The sequence below is a fragment of the Tinamus guttatus genome, unplaced genomic scaffold (assembly GCF_059628265.1).
Source record: "Tinamus guttatus ecotype Peru unplaced genomic scaffold, ASM5962826v1 Tinamus_guttatus_pri_ptg000287l, whole genome shotgun sequence".
Taxonomy (NCBI): Eukaryota; Metazoa; Chordata; class Aves; order Tinamiformes; family Tinamidae; genus Tinamus; species Tinamus guttatus.
The window spans coordinates 4,854,277-4,873,325 of record NW_028288821.1 but is presented as its reverse complement, the minus strand read 5'-3'; the positions used below and the strand labels follow the sequence as shown (position 1 = coordinate 4,873,325).

Sequence of the window (19,049 nt, the reverse complement as noted above, 5' to 3'; positions counted from 1 at the left end):
ACTATATTATGAGTGAATCTGCAAAGAACTGCCTTAAACGTGAAGCTTGTTTATTTAAGGCAGGTCTTGGAAGTGTCAGCACAGCATTTCACCGAGGTCAGTCAGCCCTACCAAGCGCAAAATACCTGATTCCAAAATGTCTATTGTTTTCTCTGTTTGTAGTGTCATATAATTGGAATTTCTGGAAACATATGCAAAACATATATTTATGGCAATGCTGCTGTTTTTGGAGGTTTGTGAAGGTTTAAAATATTTGTCTTTATGATCAAGTTTGTTTGTTTTTTTGTTTTGACTTGGGCCTTTACCTTGAGCTGATGAGCTGTCCTTTCGCTTTTTTTTTTTTTTTTTTTTTCGTTTGTAATGTTGATTTTTATCTAGTGTGAGCTGTGTGGCTAATATTGCAACAAAGCAATAAAATTCTGGTTAATAGGATACATAGAGCCTGCATGGTTTAGAAGTACCAGAATGTCAGAAAGCAGGAATAAGCTTTGGGGATAAGTGATTTTCTTCATTACTGAGTATGTCAAAGACATTGTGGAGCCATCATTGCTAAATTGAAAAAGAGGCCTATGTTTTGCCATTGAGCAAACACTGTCTGCTCGTCCCCCTAGAGAAAAGGTCGTGTGAAACTCCTATGGAAAATTAGTTGCTTTATGTGAATTGCAAAGCATGCTACAGTTGGTGCCCACCTGTATGCCTGGTAAATATGCATATGAATGAATGTATTTTGTATCCTGACTACCTAAAACTTGCAGTCAGTCATCCTGTAATTTCCAATGGTCCCAATGCTTCCCTGTCAAGAGCAGTTGCTTTGACCAGCTGTACTGTCTATGGGCTAAGAAAGGTAGCAGCTGAAGTAGGAGAAACTGAAAATGGCAAAACCTCTAAGCTTGAGAATGGTGATTCATAATGAAAATCAGAACAAAAGAAGAATATTTGCAAAAAAATCAAAAGACAACTGGGAAGGAAAACAAAGTGAGAGGAAAGGGAGAACTTTGGTGCTTTCATGACACAAAAGAAAAGTCTGATGGGACTGTGACTTGGGGAAGGGAAAGGTTCATTGTCACTTAGCATTTTTAATGGTTGAATGCAATTTATTTCACACCTGCTCCCCAACAGTTTTCCTTTTATTTTCCCCTGGTCAGTTGTCTTTAAGAAAAAAACAAAAAAAACAAACGAAAACTCACAAAGCCCTCTGCCTTATGTAAACATGCTTAACATGGGAACAAGTCTGATGAATATTCTGGGAATGTGAAGTGCATACTCTTCTCTACTGCTCCATTTTCATTTTTTTTCCCTTTTCTATTCTGTAGATTCCACCAATATGCAAACAAACATCGTGGCAGAGCCTGGGGAGAGGTTATTCAAGACCATTATTAGATACTTCAGAGGTAGGTAAAATTTATTTTTCTGCTTTCTACTTGGAGGTGTGAGGAAACTCGGGCTTGGTGCATCTTTCGGTTGCGTTACTTTCATTTTTAAAAAAAAATAATTTCTGTGTGGTGCATCAGGTTAAATTGCAATTTATCTCTCTGCCCCCAGAAGAGGGGTGAACTTGGCTTAAAACCTTCAGACTGTTGCACTTGAGAAATCTATAAAAATAAATAAATAAATATCTAAAAGCCAATGCTGTCATAGTAACTTAAAAAGCAAAGCTCTTTGTATGTAACTTTAACTTGTTGACCCTTAGATTCATGTGGTCTGACACACACAAAAAAGTATGAAAACCTGTGAGCTTTCCTTGAGCATGTAGGGCTTTATTACTTAAAAATTCTGTGTAGGGAAATATTAAGACATTTAGCAAACGTGCATTGCTCCTCATCCTGAGGTTTGTTTATGTATTGGTATGTGAGAAGAATATCATCCAGTATCTGTCTTTTATTCCCCTTTTAAGTTTGTAGTTGTCCTTTTAACTTAAAGACCAAAAGGGCCTTAAATATTTACCTGCTAGCTGCTTGCTACAAGCACTTTACTGTACTGCTAGCCATATGATCTGTTTGTTGTTATTATCTCCTTAAGATGAGGCAAATTTGTAGAGAGTCGTAGTATCCTTTCGGAAATCAAGCTGATACAGTTGAGGGGGAGGGATGGAAAACAGATCGGTAGCAGTTCCCTCTTCTTTGGCTTTCAAATGCCTGTTTCCTGAGGTTCTTGCAAATTGACTTTGCTTTTTCACACAGCTGCTCCAGGGGTGGCAACGAATAGAAAAGAGAATGTGTTGGCATGGCCATGCAGGTGGAGGACTTCACACAGATCCAAAGGAAGGGGTAAAAAGAATTGCTTAATTAGTATTGCTTTTTAAATCCAAAGCCTGTTCACCTTTGTATTAAAAACAAACAAAAAAAACCTGAACTGTCCAAATTTGTGAGAAACTGTATTGATAGGTAACATATGAGCACTGCGGATCAGTAGATAGTGTTTAATTGTCAGTGTTATGTTACTAACTCTAAAATCACCAAATGTTTTTGATAACTCCTTTGAAGCGCTTCAGTTGCTTTATTAAAAATAGAACCCCACTTTCCTACATTCCTTCGAAATGTGCTTGCAGTATGTTAGGTTTTTTCCATGCTAGGTAAGTTCCGTTGTAATCGAATATGCTTATTCTTGTTTGTGACTGATATTTCTGTATGACTTTGCATTCATGCTGGCAGGGATTAGTTTGTGAATACAAACCAGAGCATCAGGGTTGCCGTTGCAGTTGATGTGGGGGCAGAGGGAGTAATTAACTGTTTACTGTGCATGTCTAATCAATTTGATTTAATGTTAATGTGTCTGATATATTTTTGCTGTATTTATAATCAGGAAGCATCTATATTAAAAGGATGATGATGGGTGTGTAGGGAGAAGCAGTATCTTTTATTAGACCACATGATTAGGTTATAAAAATAGGCAGGCTTTTAGTTAAAATAGCACTGTAAAATTTTGCATTATTAAAATTGCAAAATCAAAGTGCTCATGTTAGGAAGTAAGAAAATGAGGTTTGCATATGCAAACTTCTGATGCTTTGTGAGATGCATTTTCCACAGGCTCGATCAAACGCTTGTACCACGTTCCTCTTCAGTTTTGGCTTGAGGGCTATTCCTTCAGTGAATTCAAACTTGTTTGTGCTACAGCCTGAACTCAGGAGGGAGCTACCTGAAACTGGATGCTTCAGTAGTAAGGGACAGTTTGGTTACACAGGGTACGTACACTGGGTTTGTTGTAGCGAGCAGCTCTGATCTGCTCTGCATAAGGCCCAAGGGGGAGGCAGAAGAATTGAACTCTTCAGTAGTTAGTGCTGCTGGCCCTATGGATAATATTAATTTGAGATGTTCTGTACCCTTTTTGCAGCATTTACAGGCTCTTTCAAATGTCTTCACTGAAAAAGAGCAGGTTAGTCTTCTCCCTAATTTTATTTCATCTGTGAAGAGGAGGGCAGCATTATCCCCTCTTTCAACCCCAGTTGCCGTGTCAGTGGTTTTTTTTTTCTTTTTCCTTTGTATTTTTCTTTTCTTTTCCTACGATAATTTCTGTTCTTCTGGACATGTTGATCAGCTGCATGTCTTCTATCGGCTGTTCAGAACTTCATCTCCATAGAAAGGAGGTTTTACATACACACAAGACAAGCTATTGCGGTGCTATTGCAGACTTGTTCCACAGACAACTGACCCACCTTCAAAAACACCACAAGGCTTTGCTCTTTTTTTTTAAGGAGCTTCCTGGCATGCGGAGCTTTTTCAGCTGAAACTCTTAAAATGTGAAGGGCCACTTTGAGGGCAAACCTGTTTAATCCTTACCTTACCTATCATCTTTGCAATGATTGCTTCTTCAAGGTCTACAGCTTGGCATAATTCAAAACAGATATTTTTTTCTGATCAGAAAGGAAAAGTAAGCTTGTGTTTATCAAAATATAATAATATTGAGAAAGGTTTTTTTTTTTTTTTTTTTTTTTTTAAAAAACTTGTCAGGAATGTGATAGTCAGGAATTTTCTTGTCAACTGATATTTTTTTGGCCTGCATGTTGTGCTCATGCAATGTTTGTAGCTATTCCTCTGTAAGCCAGTCCCCTGGCTTTTTTATTCCAATAAAATTATTGGAATTGTATTAACTGTAATGCAATTAATATGGGAAGTTGTTAATTATGGATATTGCCTAACTAAACATATATTGGCTGTTACACATTGTCCAGGAGAAAGCAGTAAGAATTAACTGTAGAAGTGAAATGCAAGATGAGAGGGAAAAACAGCAACAACAGATGCAAAAGCCGAGAGTTTTGGGGAAGAGATGAAGGGAAGGAAATCTAATACTATGAGTGCAGTCCTTAAACTCGTAATAGAGCTCCTAATGGGCTCTGAAATTTGGTTGTAATGGCTTCAGCAGTGACAGTTTGCAATTATGTTCAGTGCATGAAAGTGCTAGCACCCAAATTACCATGTTGGATTTTTTTTTCCTAGGCTCATGCTTTTAGGGAAGCTGCAGCTGGTGTATGTGTCAGCTCTACTACACCTGTGTCTTTTTTCAAACATTTTTGACAAATCAGCGTGTTCATTCTGGAATCTGACTTTGGGGCGAGTGTTTTAGATGGCCTCTCGGTGGCAGTGTGTGGGGGTGCAGGGATGACCGCTGAGGATGAGGGGGGAATGGGAAGGGACTTATCATTTTGCAAGGGCTAGAGGAGAGGCTTGCACATCTGTGTAAGCCCTTTTGCTTGCCACAGTGGCCAACGTGCTGAGGCCTGAAACTGGTAAAAAATGCCATCTTCAGTTTGTTTATTGTGTGTGGTAGTGTTTTGTACACAGAAGAGCCAGGAATAAAAAACTACAGGATCTGACCTCAGCTGAAGGGGGTTTGGTGCCCGCCTTGCTGAACAGCTAATGCTGCTTCACTCGGAGCAAGCTGCTTATCATGAGCAGAGATCATCTAAGTGCCTGCTGCTGCCGAAGAGGAGAGTTCGTGCTCTCAGCCATGCCTTTTCCTCATGCTACCAAATTTACAGATTACTGACTCTTTCCTGAGCTGAAACCCTGCTGCCAATGCTGAGAAGTTTTCAGCCTGTTTCCTAAGCTGAATCCATTCATAAGGATATTTCTTGAGCCCCGGAACTGGAGCAAGAAGGTGGGGAGGAAAAAGCAAGGGGGAGAAGCAGCAAAATGTTAGTGGTTTGCAGGATAAACTCGTGCACGTGTAAGGCAGCTTGGGCTAGCACAGCACTGGGGTGTTGCAGCTCTCTGAGCAAGAACCCTGGGCCAGAATGGGGTCTTTTTTCCCTCATCAGTGCTGACAACTGACATGCACATGGATGCAAGAAGATCTCCCTTCTTCTGAAGTATTTGGTGTAGGGTGTTTTGAAAGCATGAGTCTGAATAGAGGAGAGAGTAGGGAAAAAATGCTTTTCTTCCCTGCTACCTGCTGTGTTGTATTTTTCCTGCCATTCTGTCCATTGCTGTAGAGATAAGGCTTGAAAGAAAATAAAAAATCAAACTGCCACTTGAAAGGAGATGAGGCAAACACCTGTGTCTTAACCTTTCTATATGCTATAGAGAATCAAATCAAGGGTCCGGAGCCTGTCGAACAGATTGCTTATTTTAATTCTCAAAGCTGCCACTTGCATGCTGAATGCATTTTAAACTCAGGTTTCTGTATCACAGTAACAACGCTTATTTCATGGTAAACTTTGATGTAATGGGCATTTTGTGCCTGCTTTGATATTTCATCTTGTCCCTTTGGCAAACAACTGGCTGCTTTCTGACTTTTCCTTTTTTTCCTGAGCCCTGCTCAGAGCCATGGAGGAGCCAAGATGGATTCCTCGTTTGCAGCTAATAGGTCGCTCTCTTTCTAATGGCTTTTCTGTACAAAGTCCGACTAGCCAATAGCGAAGTGTTATTAGAACGGCTGGGCTTGCACTAGTAGCTTTGTGTTAACGCGATACTGTTTTGTTCCTCTTTCTTTTAGCCTGTAAGTGGGGATCAAAGGTATTTTCTAAATGTTTGAACACAAAGCTATTTATGCATATGCTTAACTCAGAAGGAAGGGTTCATGTATCCTCCATCTCCGGAATGGGTAGGGACAACAGAGAAATATTAATCTGTGCTCTCTGCTCACATAGAAAAAATCCATATATCTGCTTTTAAAAAAGTCAACTAAAATGAGCTTATATTTTGTAATGCTCAAGTATATTGCTGCTGACAAAATATATACAATATTTCTTATTCTTTTGTCTTTGAAGCTGTGACTTGAAACAGTGAGGTGAATTTTTCTATGCTTTTAAAAGCTTCAGTTTGTAGGTCTGGCTTCACTTGCAGCTTCCTCAATCTTTTCAAATTGGAGATTCATTTTTATTCTGTTTTGTTTTACTCCCCAAATGAAAAAGGAAGCATTTGAAATATACAGACTAGTGAGGGAACATTAAAGAATACTGTAGAAAACTTTGACTTTGAGCTGACTTCTGTTAGGAAAAGTCTGCCTTAAGATGGTGGGGACTAACTTTCTCTTCCACCTGCCCTTCACGCCTACAAAATATGGCCTGAAATGGAAAGATTAGCTGGTAGTTGCTGGCCTCCCTTCAGTTTTAGATAACCTTCACGTCATTCAAGATTATCCAAGGGTGTCCAACACAGAAAAAGGAGCTGTCGATACTTTTGCTATGTAATACTGCCTATTCTGTTGTTCTCTGTTGGAGAGCATGGTATAGGCTTTGCATAGTGTGTATATAGCCTTGGAGTCTATTGAAATATATCTCGTGGAATTTTTAAAGTGATATATATCTGTACATAAAAATGTTTTATTTCTTTACATCTGTAAAGGCATAGATATTTCTTAGGCTTGTTATCTGAGCTGTGGTCTTATGTAGAAGGAAGCTTGAGGTTAGGGAAGGAAAATAAGACTCTGTTTTAAAAAATGGGCACTACCCCTTAAGCATCCAGGTACATTTCACTGAACCTAGCACAAGAGTCCTTTATGTTCACTGAAGTGGTGACACTTTTTGCCCAGCTAAGCCAGCTAGAATGATTTTCTTGACTGTTATCTTAACTTCTTGGTAAGCCCTTTGAAAGACTTCTCCTGAAAGTCATGGACAAAATAAAGGTATTTGTCACTTCTCTGTAAATAGAATAAACTGACTAAACTCAGTAAAACCGAGTATTGGAAATGCTTAAATTTGTAGTAATGCAGCTAAGTTATGTGTTTTAAAGTAACTTGAAAAAAAACTTCAAAATTCACCTAGAAACTGTAGTTTCAGAGATTTGAGTTGTTACAATGCTTATGATATATATTTCTTTGAATGCTGCTTCTTTTTGTTGCAGCTGGCTTAATGTAAGCAATGCAAATTACGTGTGGTTATTGTAGACCTTTCAGATTTTTTTTTTCTACAGCTAGAACAGCTTCATAAGAATACCAAACCCTTACATTTTGCACAAAAATCTTGGGGAGATGAAAAGGAAGGGATTGTTTATTTGTTTTATGACATATTTCAACTGTGATGAATTGTGGTTCTTTTTCAAATTTGCTTACAGCTATACCTGCACTTATGAGGACATGTGAATTAAGAACAATTCATCTGATTTAACTGCATGTCATAATATAACACTAAAAATTTATAGCTTAATGCTTTTAATAGGCAGTCTCAGTCTTAAACACTGAAGTGCAGCTTCTTTTGCCCACCATGCGCTACATAAAAATGATCCAGATGTGTAAAACTTGCTTTTATTTATACTGTTGTTTTGCTTTTCACAATCTTTCTGGAGTCTCTTTGTAATGAGGTGACTTTGCTTTTTACTCCCAACAGCTGAAAGAGATAGATGCCAAAAAGATTGTCCGAGCAATGTTGTCTTATGTGTGGCCCAAAGACAGGCCGGATCTGCGCGCCAGAGTAGCCATCTCTCTGGGGTTTTTAGCAAGTGCAAAGGTAAGAGCAGCTACTTCATTGTACTGTGGCAGTTGGAGTTCTTGAAAGGAGCAACTTTTTAGTTTATAAGCTCTTAGAATGTTATGATTGCTTCCTATATACTGTATTCCCTTATAGCATTAGAAATGTATATATTTAAAAAACAAATATGTCTGTGTTTATGCCCATGATATGCATATGTGTGACTGGGAAGATGCTGGAGGTCAGATGTGTGATTTGCATTGGTCAGAGTTTAGGCCAGGATTTTTTTCATTTGCTAGTTAACCCATTATTATGGAGATTTATAACTTATGTGAAAGGGATAAAGATGAGTAATGACTGCTCACAGCCCTGCACAAACAGGGAAGATCTGTGTTTGTCACACAGGATTTCTCCAAGGCTCTGTGCCCATTTTCAGCTGTGCAGTTAAGCAGTGTGGTCCTATCCACTCACAGCTCTTGCCACCATGGTGAAAAGGTGATTTCAGCTCCAGTGACATTCCAGCTCCGGGTGAGGTGGTGGTGGAATTTCTAGTAGTTCAGGGTCTCCTCTGGTGTCATAATATGAAAGAAGCTTCATAATTTCTTACTTAGGTATTGAACCATACTGATGTTTCTTTAATGTGTAGTCTTTTTGTTATGAATGAGTATTGCTTTTACCTCTACTTTATCATGTGTTACACTCTTGCCTGTAACAAAATTAGTATTTACTAGTTTCTTGGAAGGACAGAGACATGAAAAAGCTTTTCACAGCTTAATGGAGTATAAAATGTAAATTTTGTTCAAACATTGTAAAAATAGTTCAATGTGAACTTTGTGCACAAAACCTTTTGCTTTAGAAAACAGCTTTAAATCTTTGATTACAAAGTACTGGGAGCAAATTGTGTTATTATTGTTGGGGTAGGTGAACTGGCTTCCTTCTTGATATGACAGCTTTTTGCCATACATACATAACATACATATTAGGCTCTTGCTGGGATAAACTAAGGCAGATCCTACTTAGCAATGGGTTTTAACACTCTAGGCTAGTTGTACAGTGTTTCCTTATCGGCCTTCAGCAGCATTGTCAAGTTATGAAAAGAGAGGGAAGAAACAAACTGAACTATGTAGGTGATAAAAGAAGAATATACAGAAGGGAACTGCGTTCATCTATTTGAGCTGAAGAGGAAGGCCAATCTCCTGGCGTGCAGCGCTTTCACTAGCTGGGACTGCTTCCAGTAGATAGTCTGTTTTCTGCGGCTCCTCGGGAAGTCGCTGATAATTCAGCTGGCAATATGCAGAGCGTACAAGATATGTGCAAGTAAACTTTTTAAATGCACCGTTTTTGTATGACTGCAAGATGTGCAGCCGTGTTTTGAATTTCACTTAAATTATCTTGGGGAAACTGTCTACTCAAAATGCAGATGCTAGGAGGCTTCTTTCCTCTTTTTCTGCTTGCTCAGATCCTGCATGTGACAGCATAGTACCTTGCTTTTAAGAAATGTAATAATGTTCCAGAGAGCTTTCTGGCATGCAGAGAAGACAAGTTGATAGCCAGGATGCCTGCCTTGTGCAAATAGCTCTGCATTAGGGAGTTCTTTTATTAATCATCCGTCCATATATAGTTTTGCAAATATGTAGGGTCACCTCAGCTTACCAGGAAACCTGATTTGCTTGCTCATCATTAGCATCATGAATATTGTTTTTTTTTTTTGCACAAACTAGGACAGCAAAGTGATGATACTAGAACTTTTTTTCACCAGAGTAAATAATTTCTGTTTAAATTTCTGTTAAGTACCACAAACAGTGGTACTTTTTATTCTCAGTCACACAAGTCCCCCATAGGTACTTAGTACCTGGTAGGTAGCCAATTAGGGCTTTCTCTTTCTTCAGACTGGGAAATAATTGTTTGGTGGCATTTCTTATAGTGGCATTTCATCACTGCAGTTGTCCTGTCATGTGAGGACTGAACTACATCTGGTCAAAATGCAAGCTGTACATTTGGTATAAAACTGAAATTTTCTGTTGAGAGAGCTACTTTCCTCTGCCTCCCTGCCAGAAAAGTGTCATTTATTTGCACTTTCTCTGGGGAAGTAACGGCATACCTGGATCTCTCATTCTCAAATTTTCTGCTTCCGTACAGTATTGGATTTTCTTCTTGAGTTTCCCCCTTGCATTTTTTTTGTCTCCATTACTGGGATATATAATGTGAACGCTTCTTCGTTTTCCTGCTTCAGGTTCTGTGCAATATCCAGAGCAGCTTCTAGGAAGGAGAGAGGGAATCCTGTGGAGCTCTGACCAGATTTTAGATGTTTACCAAAACATGTGTTTTTCACTTCTATTTTAACAAACAAAAGTTTCACTGGGAAAACATATAGCTAGCACTCTATGGAATATATATTGTAAGAGCCTGCGGCAAAAGATTATGTGTATGTCTTCTAGCTATCCTTTGCTAATCTTGTTTTGCTTTTATTGTTAAAAAGCAATGTTAGAACTCAAACATGATTGAGCAACTGCTCTTTAACAAGTTACCACACGTCAGCTGGGCTCTGCCCACTGGAGTAAGTTTCCCTAAATTGCTTCATGTTTTGTACTTACTAATCATGCATGTGGTTATTGCAGCAGAAGTGAAGTGCAATAGTTTGTTGCACAGCTATTGTAATTCCATCATATCTCCGAGCCCTGATCATCTGGTTTTGTTCCAGGGTAAGCTAAAGATCACTTTGCCCTACAGAAAATTAAAATCAGCAGTTTAATAACTTAACAATAACTTGCTTAGACCACGTGTAACCCTGTGCAGTTTCCTCATTTTCTCATTGGAGAGTGCTTTGTTCTGACTGCTCATGAGATTGATTACAACATGCTTGCCATATCAGACAAGCAGTTTTTTAAAGTAGGTTGCTATATGGTTGTGCTGGCACAAAAATGCAAGTGTGTTTTTCCTCTCACTGAAATTCTATGATTTGCTTTCTTCGTTATGTACTTGTCTGCATCTGAGAGGTTTACATCCTTAGTTTGGCTTTTTGTAACTTGTTCTTTCAGGCTTTGCAAACAGAATTATATGATTTTGATGCCTGCTACTTCACATGAAGAAATACATTTTAAAGCCTTTTGGCTAATTTAATCTGAACCTGACAATGCGTTTGGTGGGGTTGTACACCTCTGTATTTATGAAGTGAGGTTTCCAGTTAGAAGAAAAAGATCCCAGCAGTGACTGAGAGGGGGAGAGAGAGACTGGAGGTTGAGTTCAATTTTTACTATAAGAAAACTCAAGAGGATCCACAGAGGGAGAGGAGGGCTATAAAATTCCCAGCCACGGGAAGAAATTTTGAGTTTGCACCCTGTTTGACATGGGCTGATTTACTGGCTGAGCACAAAGCACTTGGCGACTGTACCTCCCAGGTCCGCTGCTTGGGCAATAGTTTCTTATTTTCTTTCAGTCTTCCAGTTAAAAAAAAATCAATTTTGAAACAAAAGCCAATTTGTGTTTTGTAGCTACTAAAGACCCTGCAGTTATAATCTGTCTTGACTCCTTTTGCAGGGCCCTGTTGCCTGTCATTGAACAAATTATTGTGATTTTTGGTTCCTTCCTGTCTACACATAACTGCTAGAAATATTGTTAGCCTTCAAAGTGAACTGTTTGTATAGCTTTTTATGACTAAGAGCTGACAGGAAGGAGTCAGCTCCTGGGCTGGTAAGGTCTCTCTTTCTTGGAAGATTTACTATATTATGACATGCTTTAAATTTTTATCTTCAATATTTATAGCCTATCTAGACTTGCACAATCTGAAAGATGCAGTGGGAAGACAGGTGAGAGGAGTACACACAACATTATCTGTGTTTTCAGACACAGATTAACCTGCACAGGTTTTAGATATCCGTCTTTTCTTGTATTTTCCCCCTCCCATTTTTTTGTCGTGTTTACTGGGATATATATTGTGAATTTTTTTTTTTTTTGCTTCTTCTCTTTTTATTGTGTGACACAAGAAGGAAAAGGGCTCTGGCTCCTTCAGAGCTAGTCTAGACACATGAATATGACAAAATTTCTTGTCACCTTTGACAGTCTGTAACGTTTCTGGGCTTTTTGGTTGTGGACCAGGTATGTGTTATTCATGAGCAGGAGAGATCTTTCAGCCTGTCTGCATTTCTGCTGATGTTAATTCTGTAAGCTTCAGAAGAAATTGTTTGAGTAAAAAGACAAGACGCAGGTGTTGCATTATAAATTTTGTCTGTGTGCAAAGATAATGTTATCTGTCTAATTGGTTAAGTGTGTGCATACAGTCCTTGTGTTTAGGCCCTTATTCTAATTAAATGGAATCAGGCAAGTTCACAAAACCTTTAGAACCCCTCTTAGTTTTGGGGGAGGTCTCAGGAAAGAGAGACTTCTCGATATAAGGTTTATTTAATTATTTTTTGGAGAAATTATGTTTCAGATTATCTGTGATTTCAGATCACATGAAATCTGCGATTTTATGAAGTCTGTGGTTTCATGAACCTAGAGGCTCCTTCTTCCCTCTGGGCTGTATTTTGCAGCTTTTCTAGGATCCTGCTGTCTGCAAGGGATGAAGTTTTCTCTTCATACGCCCACAATGGAGTTGTTGCAGGGTGTATGTGGAGGTGCCCTCTTATATTGGCCCAGATGAATTCAGTCACCTTCATCTTAATGTTTCTCATTGAGTTACTGGCTGAAGAAGACTTCACTGCAACTCAGTTTTATTGTGCTGGGTACTCAGCCTGTCACTAATTTGTCATCTTTATTAAACATGAAATACTGGGAAGTGCAAGATGAAAGAGCCCAGCTTGCCCTCAAAGTGGTGCAGTCCCACACGGGAATGGAGATGATGCATTGTCAGCTTAAAATAGAGCAATTATTTTAGAAATGTTTAAACCCTTTGAAACATGATGTATAATATGCTGTTGAATGTGCACGGTTGAGCTGGGATGGCTTCACATGTTGTATTTGCTTATGCTGAACAATAATTTCAGGTAAGGATAGTTACTAATTGAAACTACAACAAAATTTATAAATTTGTGTTAAAAGGGTCTTTTAATATAGGAATTGTTCTTAAGTTTTCAGGCATGAGGAGGAGGAGGGAAACTGAAACATATATAGTGCATAAGACAATTAAGATGTTTTGCCTGGTTGCTTTTTATAGAGTACCTGCATGTGCTTAAAGCTTTGAATTTGTGCCGGCTCATGTAAGCTGCTAAAGAGATAGCTGTGAGTTTGTGCAGAAGGCTGGAATTTCGTTGCCATTAATATGAATGTGATCTCATTGACTTAACAAATTGGGCAGGAAAGGCCTGCTTCTAATAATGGCTCTCATCTTTCTTGCTATAAACTTTGTAAGATTAACTTTTTTAATGACTGGAAGGCAGACTGTGTTGATTAGTAATGAAATTCAACACCATGCTGCCTTGTTCTTATTCAAACTTCACCCTCCAGGAGCCAGAACTGCTATAACCTGAGACCAGGCTTTAAATTTCATTTAAAACTCTATTGGGTAGAATTATATTGATGTGAAAGGAGACATTTCTGCAAAATTGTAGGCTGTTGCCAATAAAATTAATTGCGAGTGGAGAACTGCAGTTTAAAGAACACATCTCTTTTCTTTAAATGGACTTTAAAATATATCTATAGTTCTATTTCTAAACTACCTGTAGTGTAACATAGTCTACTAAAGAGTAAAATCCCAGCAGAGGGATTTGTGAGAATGTGCAGCAAATCAAGACAATCTGCATTACAATACTCTTATTTTCTACTGAGTAGGCTCTCCCAGGAAAACCTGCTCTTTGTCATGTTGGTCATCACTATACCACAGGTGATAGTATATTCTCCTTTATTAAGAACAAAACGCTACCAAAAAAATTGAGTTTCAGTAACTCTGATGGGAATTGCAGGCTTTTTTTATTACACTGGGGGGAGGCGGGGGAGGTTTGCAGGGATGCTGAATCTCTACAAATGCATCCCGAGTTCTTTGTGGGGCTTTATGCTTAAAGTTTAAGCAGGTAATGAGAGAAACCTGTTCTTCTATTGTGTATAATTGAAGTTATCAGTCATTACAGTGTACAGCTGCTTTGGTGGTGTTTGTCGGCTTTGTGCAGATAATGCTAACTTTGAGTCCTTTTTTTTTTTTTTTTCCACAATTCTGGTCTATTAAAGGAAGTGAATGTTGCTGAGTGACACTGAGCCTTGCATTGGATACGTTTTCAAAAGAGCATATTGGAAGCAGGACCTGATCTTTCAGCTGGTTTCTTTTTTTCAGCCCCAAGCTAACTGATAATAATCTCACCCTGCTGCTCTCAAATCTCAGCGTCTCCTCGCGGGATCAGCCCTGGCTATGCTGTACTGAGGGAGGTGGTTAGGGTCTCTTTTGGGGGGAAAGACAGCAAGAAAGGGGAGAAAGGGGATTCCTTCCTCTTTTGCATTAAAACTTTTGCCCCAAGTTTAAACGGTTCTTTAAAAATATATATATAAAGAAATGCCCTTCCCCCCCCTCCAATTCAGGAAATAAATTTACTGGAATTTATTATAATTCTATAGTTTAAAAATATAGTATTTCCAAAAATATTTTTTCCCTGGTGGTAGAAGTATTGATCTTCCATAAATCACTGTATTTTTTAATACTGAGTAATACTGAGTATTTTTGATACTGGCATACTGGACCATGATTTCTTTTGTTATAGCTACTAAAAGCCTGTCTTGCAATTTCAGTGGCTGCTGAAGTCATCAAGTTACTTTTTTCCACTTAAAACTTAGTTTACTCTTTGTCCGGTTAATTTACACACTTGTCTCTTTAAACGGGCTTCCCCGACTGGGTCAGTAAGTGCAGTTCAAACACAAGACACACAATGTCTGGTGGAGAGAGCAGAAATGTCTTTGTCAACCTGCTTTGGCTTTTGTTTTCTTATTATGTAAAATAACTCATTCACTCACAAGGAATTTTAATTGATGAATCCTATTAATTTAAGTTTTTTTTGTCAGGTTTTTCTTTAATGATATTGTTGAGTGGTGTAATCAAGGAACGTTAACAAGACCCTGGATTTTTGGCTTTTGTTTGTTTTTGCCTTTTTTTCTTTTTAAGTTTTCAGATTTTCTTTATGCTACAGTTTAAGAAGTGCGCATGAAAAATCCTAGAATTGACTTATTTATATAGCAAACTTTCTTCCTCTTAGCATGTGGAGGAAATGCCAGTGTGTGGAAGGTGTGCTTTGGTATTGGTGCAGCCTTACAAAGCATCTAGTGACATATCATGTGTTTAGCTTGTGGATAGGCTTTTGATAATTTATTTCAAAGCTCATGTTGTTCAGAGTGTCTTGTAGACTTTATAGTAAGCCATTTGTGCCAAGCTGCCAAGTCTTAAGGTTAATGTAGGTATAAGTTAATCTTTATTTTTATAAATTAACATTCTTTTCCTTTAGCTTCAGTAGGACTTTGATTTTATCCATGTCAACTGACTCACAGTGTGTGTTGTGTGTGGTTTACTTATTTATTTATTTTGTGGTAGTGTAGTGTGTGTGTGTGTAGTGGCTGTTGCCAGTATAGAAAAGAGCAAGCAACTGTAATGACAACATTTAGTGCCGTTGTAAATGTCATGCCGTGTGTGCCAGTTGTGTTTCCCAGCCTTGCCATTCCTTCAGGAGTGCTCAGCTTGGTTCAGGTGCTCTTGCGGTGCACAGGCTGGGTAGGATGGAAGCTGGTGCTGAAACGAAGCCTGTGAGACCCTCCCTGTGCCACCCCTACCCTGCAGCCCCCAAAGCAGGAGAATTTGTCCTGATTTCAAGAGCACCACCCCACCAGCTCTTCTTGGCGAAGAACTAAATATAATAGTGTGGTTATTTCGGGAAAATATATTCCTGCTGCACAGATAAATGTTTTAATGTATCCTGACTAATTGGTGTTCTTATGCTTTTAGGCCATGAATATATTGGTTCCTTTCATGTTTAAATATGCAGTAGACAACCTCAACCAGATGTCTGGAAACATGCTGAACCTCAGTGATGCACCCAATACAGTTGCAACAGTGGCAACTGCTGTGCTCATCGGCTGTAAGTGGGATTCCTGAATCCGTTGGCGGGGTTAATCTTTCTCAGGAAGTTAGTGGGACAGCAGAGCTCTGCACCTCTGCCCTGTGAAGCACTGAAATGTTTATTCTCTAATACCTCTCTGCTGGCATCTGTTTCCAGTGTCCTGTGACCTTGGCTCTAGTGTTCCAGCTACAAAAGGAGATAATGCTTCTCACTTATAACTTTGACCCTTTGCACCAAATAGTTGTAAGAGAAACTTTAAAATGTCTGTACATTGTTTATAAGAAGTGTGTAAAATTTTGGATAAATGAAATCAATCACCTTTGAAGTAAAAATGTTGAAAATACATGAAAAATGAATCTAATGTGGTAATTTCATGCAAGAAGGCAAGTTGGAAAAAACCTCAATTCTACTAATCTCTTTTTAGATGGTATCTCAAGAGCTGGGGCGGCCTTATTTAATGAAGCTCGAAATGCAGTGTTCGGGAAAGTCGCTCAGAATTCAATCAGGAGGATAGCGAAGAATGTGTTTCTGCATCTTCACAACTTGGACTTGGCTTTCCACCTGAGCAGGCAGACAGGAGCCCTGTCAAAAACCATCGACAGAGGAACGAGAGGCATCAGCTTCGTCCTTAGTGCTCTAGTATTTAATCTGGGACCTACCATGTTTGAAGTGGCGCTCGTCAGTGGGATTTTGGTAAGTGTGGGGTTTTCATGAGTTGCAGTGGTCTCTTTGGGAAATAATGAACTGAAATTCTTTTGCCAAAGTCTAAGCAGTCATTGAACTTGCTAGTTGGTTGTTGTGAAAGTAACCACTCTGAAGGAGAACAATTCTTACTTTTCAGATATCAGTTATTTTAAATCTGCTTATTTTAAATTACTTCCATGCTTAATACATGTCTGCAGTCAGTTGTGCTTATGTAAGTGATTTTTAATGTATTTCTTTAGTATTGTTGGAAAAAATGAACTCAGAAAAGCAAACTGTGCATGGAAGTATCAAATGTGTCTGGGTAAATATCGAAAAGGAAAGATGTAAATGCCCAGAAATGTTACCTATCTGTGTTGAGTGGAGGGAGTGATTATTAGTTTACTGTCTTAGCAAGTTATTACTTTACTGTATTTGAAATAAGGATATGCCAAATTTAAATCTCACTTATGAAGCTTAGACTAAGTTAGAAGCAAGAATCTTGTTTCCTTCTGTTTTGAGAGACTTAGTCAAACGTAAATTTAAGAATACATGTTAAAACTCCTTTTGGTGTTTGATTCAATTTTGTAACCTTTGACAGTTGCAAACCAAGCTGCTTAGCAGCTGCCAGGCCACAATACCTCAATTTTACTTTTGACTTTCTGTCCTGATGTGCCCTGAACTAGTGAGGCCTCTTCCTGAATTCTTTTGTAAGGCCACTTGTTTGTCCCCAGGCTACATTTTTCTTTTAAAATCTCCCCCCAATCATATGCACAAATATGTGCTTTTGGTAACAGTAACATTCCTTTTCCTGTATGGTGCTAGACATTCGCTCTTGGTTATCTCTGCTTGTCTCTTGGCTCTGTTCTGCCTTTGCCGTTCTCCTGGTTCCTCTCCTGCTAAGCTTCAGACAATGTTTAAACCATTAAGTGCAAGGGATGTGTTGGGAGGGACCTTCTGAGTTTGTCCCTCCAGGCTATGGTGTCATAAATTCGTGACAACAGAAAACTTTGAGTGTTGTTATGACATACTTTCCTACAACCTTTCAGTATTACAAGTGTGGCGCAGAGTTTGCCTTGGTCACCCTGGGGACACTAGGAGCGTACGCCGCGTTCACCATAGGAATCACGCAGTGGAGGTGAGGCATCCCCGCCGACGCCGCGCGCGCCACGCGCCGCCGCAGCCCCCGCTCACGACTCTGTTACACCTTCCTTTTCCAGGACTAAGTTCCGAATCGAAATGAACAAAGCAGATAATGATGCAGGTAATGCTGCAATTGACTCGCTGCTAAATTATGAGACTGTGAAGGTAAGACTGATCTGTACTGCTAGGCTCTTTGCCTTACTTGTCCCTGCCTTGTCTTGCATCTCCCAGCCTCAGCAAAGTGAGTCATAAGGTTCCTCTTTTGTATGGCTACGTGTTTCAAACAATAGCATGGTTTGGAAAGCACTGTTCTCTCCGAGAGTATAAACACTGTGCATGGAAATCATTTGGGCTTGAAAAATCCTATTTGTTGTTAAAGAGCGAGAAGCTTCTGTCGTGACTGAATGGCCTTGACCTTTAGTTTCTGCAAAACGCAGACTTAGAGGCTTGGAGAGATATCTATTCATTAGCAAAAATTATCTTCTGCATGTAAAGTGTTGTCTTCTGCAGAGATTGTGCCTGTTGCTATCTGTAGCACTCTGTTACAGTGCTCACAGGTGTCTCCTGGTCCTTTTACAGCTGCTATTAAAAGTTCCTGTGGACAACTTTAAGTTTACCCAGAATCATGCTGATTTTATGTTTCTGTTAATTGGAGAGCTATATTTGGAAAGATATGCAATTTCTACCTGAAAGGAGAGATTGTATGAAAAGTAGACCTTGGCATCCTTGAAACAACAAGGTTTTTCTAGTAAATAGAGGGCAGTAGCTTTTGTTTCTTTCCACTATATGATGGTAGCTGGATTTTGGAGGCTAAACATTAATTAGGTACAAGTTTTGCAAGAAAGATCCCCAGTATGTTGTTACATTATGAGCATGGTAGGGATTTCTGTATTGCCTCCTTTATCCATGTGGAAAGTGCTGTTTTTTGTCTCTCAGTAGTTTTGCCTTCATATCCTGGTGTTTGATCCTTTTTTCTCTTTAGTTGTTAGAAGTATTGAAGGCAGGTATGTGTGTCTACGCATGTAGCATTCTACTAAATTTTATAATGAGTTAAATACAGTTTTGTGTATTGAGAATGTGACATTTATTATTTCTGTGTGTATTACAGTATTTCAATAATGAAAAATATGAAGCCCAACGGTATGATGGATTCTTGAAGACCTATGAAAATGCTTCCCTGAAGACTACCTCTACTTTAGCTCTGCTGAATTTTGGACAAAGTGCTATATTTAGTATTGGCTTAACAGCCATCATGGTGCTTGCTAGCCAGGGCATTGTTGCAGGTAACTGCTCTGTATATAAGCTAAAATAGATTTTCCTTTACCTTAATTCATCCATATTATGCATTGTAGGCT

The 19,049-nt window shown here is 38.9% G+C and overlaps 1 protein-coding gene across 1 annotated transcript in view; it reads left to right on the top strand.

Annotated features, from left to right (window-relative positions):
- ABCB7 (ATP binding cassette subfamily B member 7) overlaps positions 1–19,049 on the top strand; it is a 38,117-nt gene that overhangs the window by 7,493 nt on the left and 11,575 nt on the right. The window contains exons 2-9 of the mRNA XM_088527519.1: positions 1,314–1,391; positions 2,181–2,267; positions 7,763–7,882; positions 15,756–15,888; positions 16,295–16,563; positions 17,601–17,689; positions 17,772–17,859; positions 18,803–18,977. Coding sequence (XP_088383645.1) covers positions 1,314–1,391; positions 2,181–2,267; positions 7,763–7,882; positions 15,756–15,888; positions 16,295–16,563; positions 17,601–17,689; positions 17,772–17,859; positions 18,803–18,977 — 1,039 coding nt within the window. The remainder of the gene's footprint in view (positions 1–1,313; positions 1,392–2,180; positions 2,268–7,762; positions 7,883–15,755; positions 15,889–16,294; positions 16,564–17,600; positions 17,690–17,771; positions 17,860–18,802; positions 18,978–19,049) is intronic.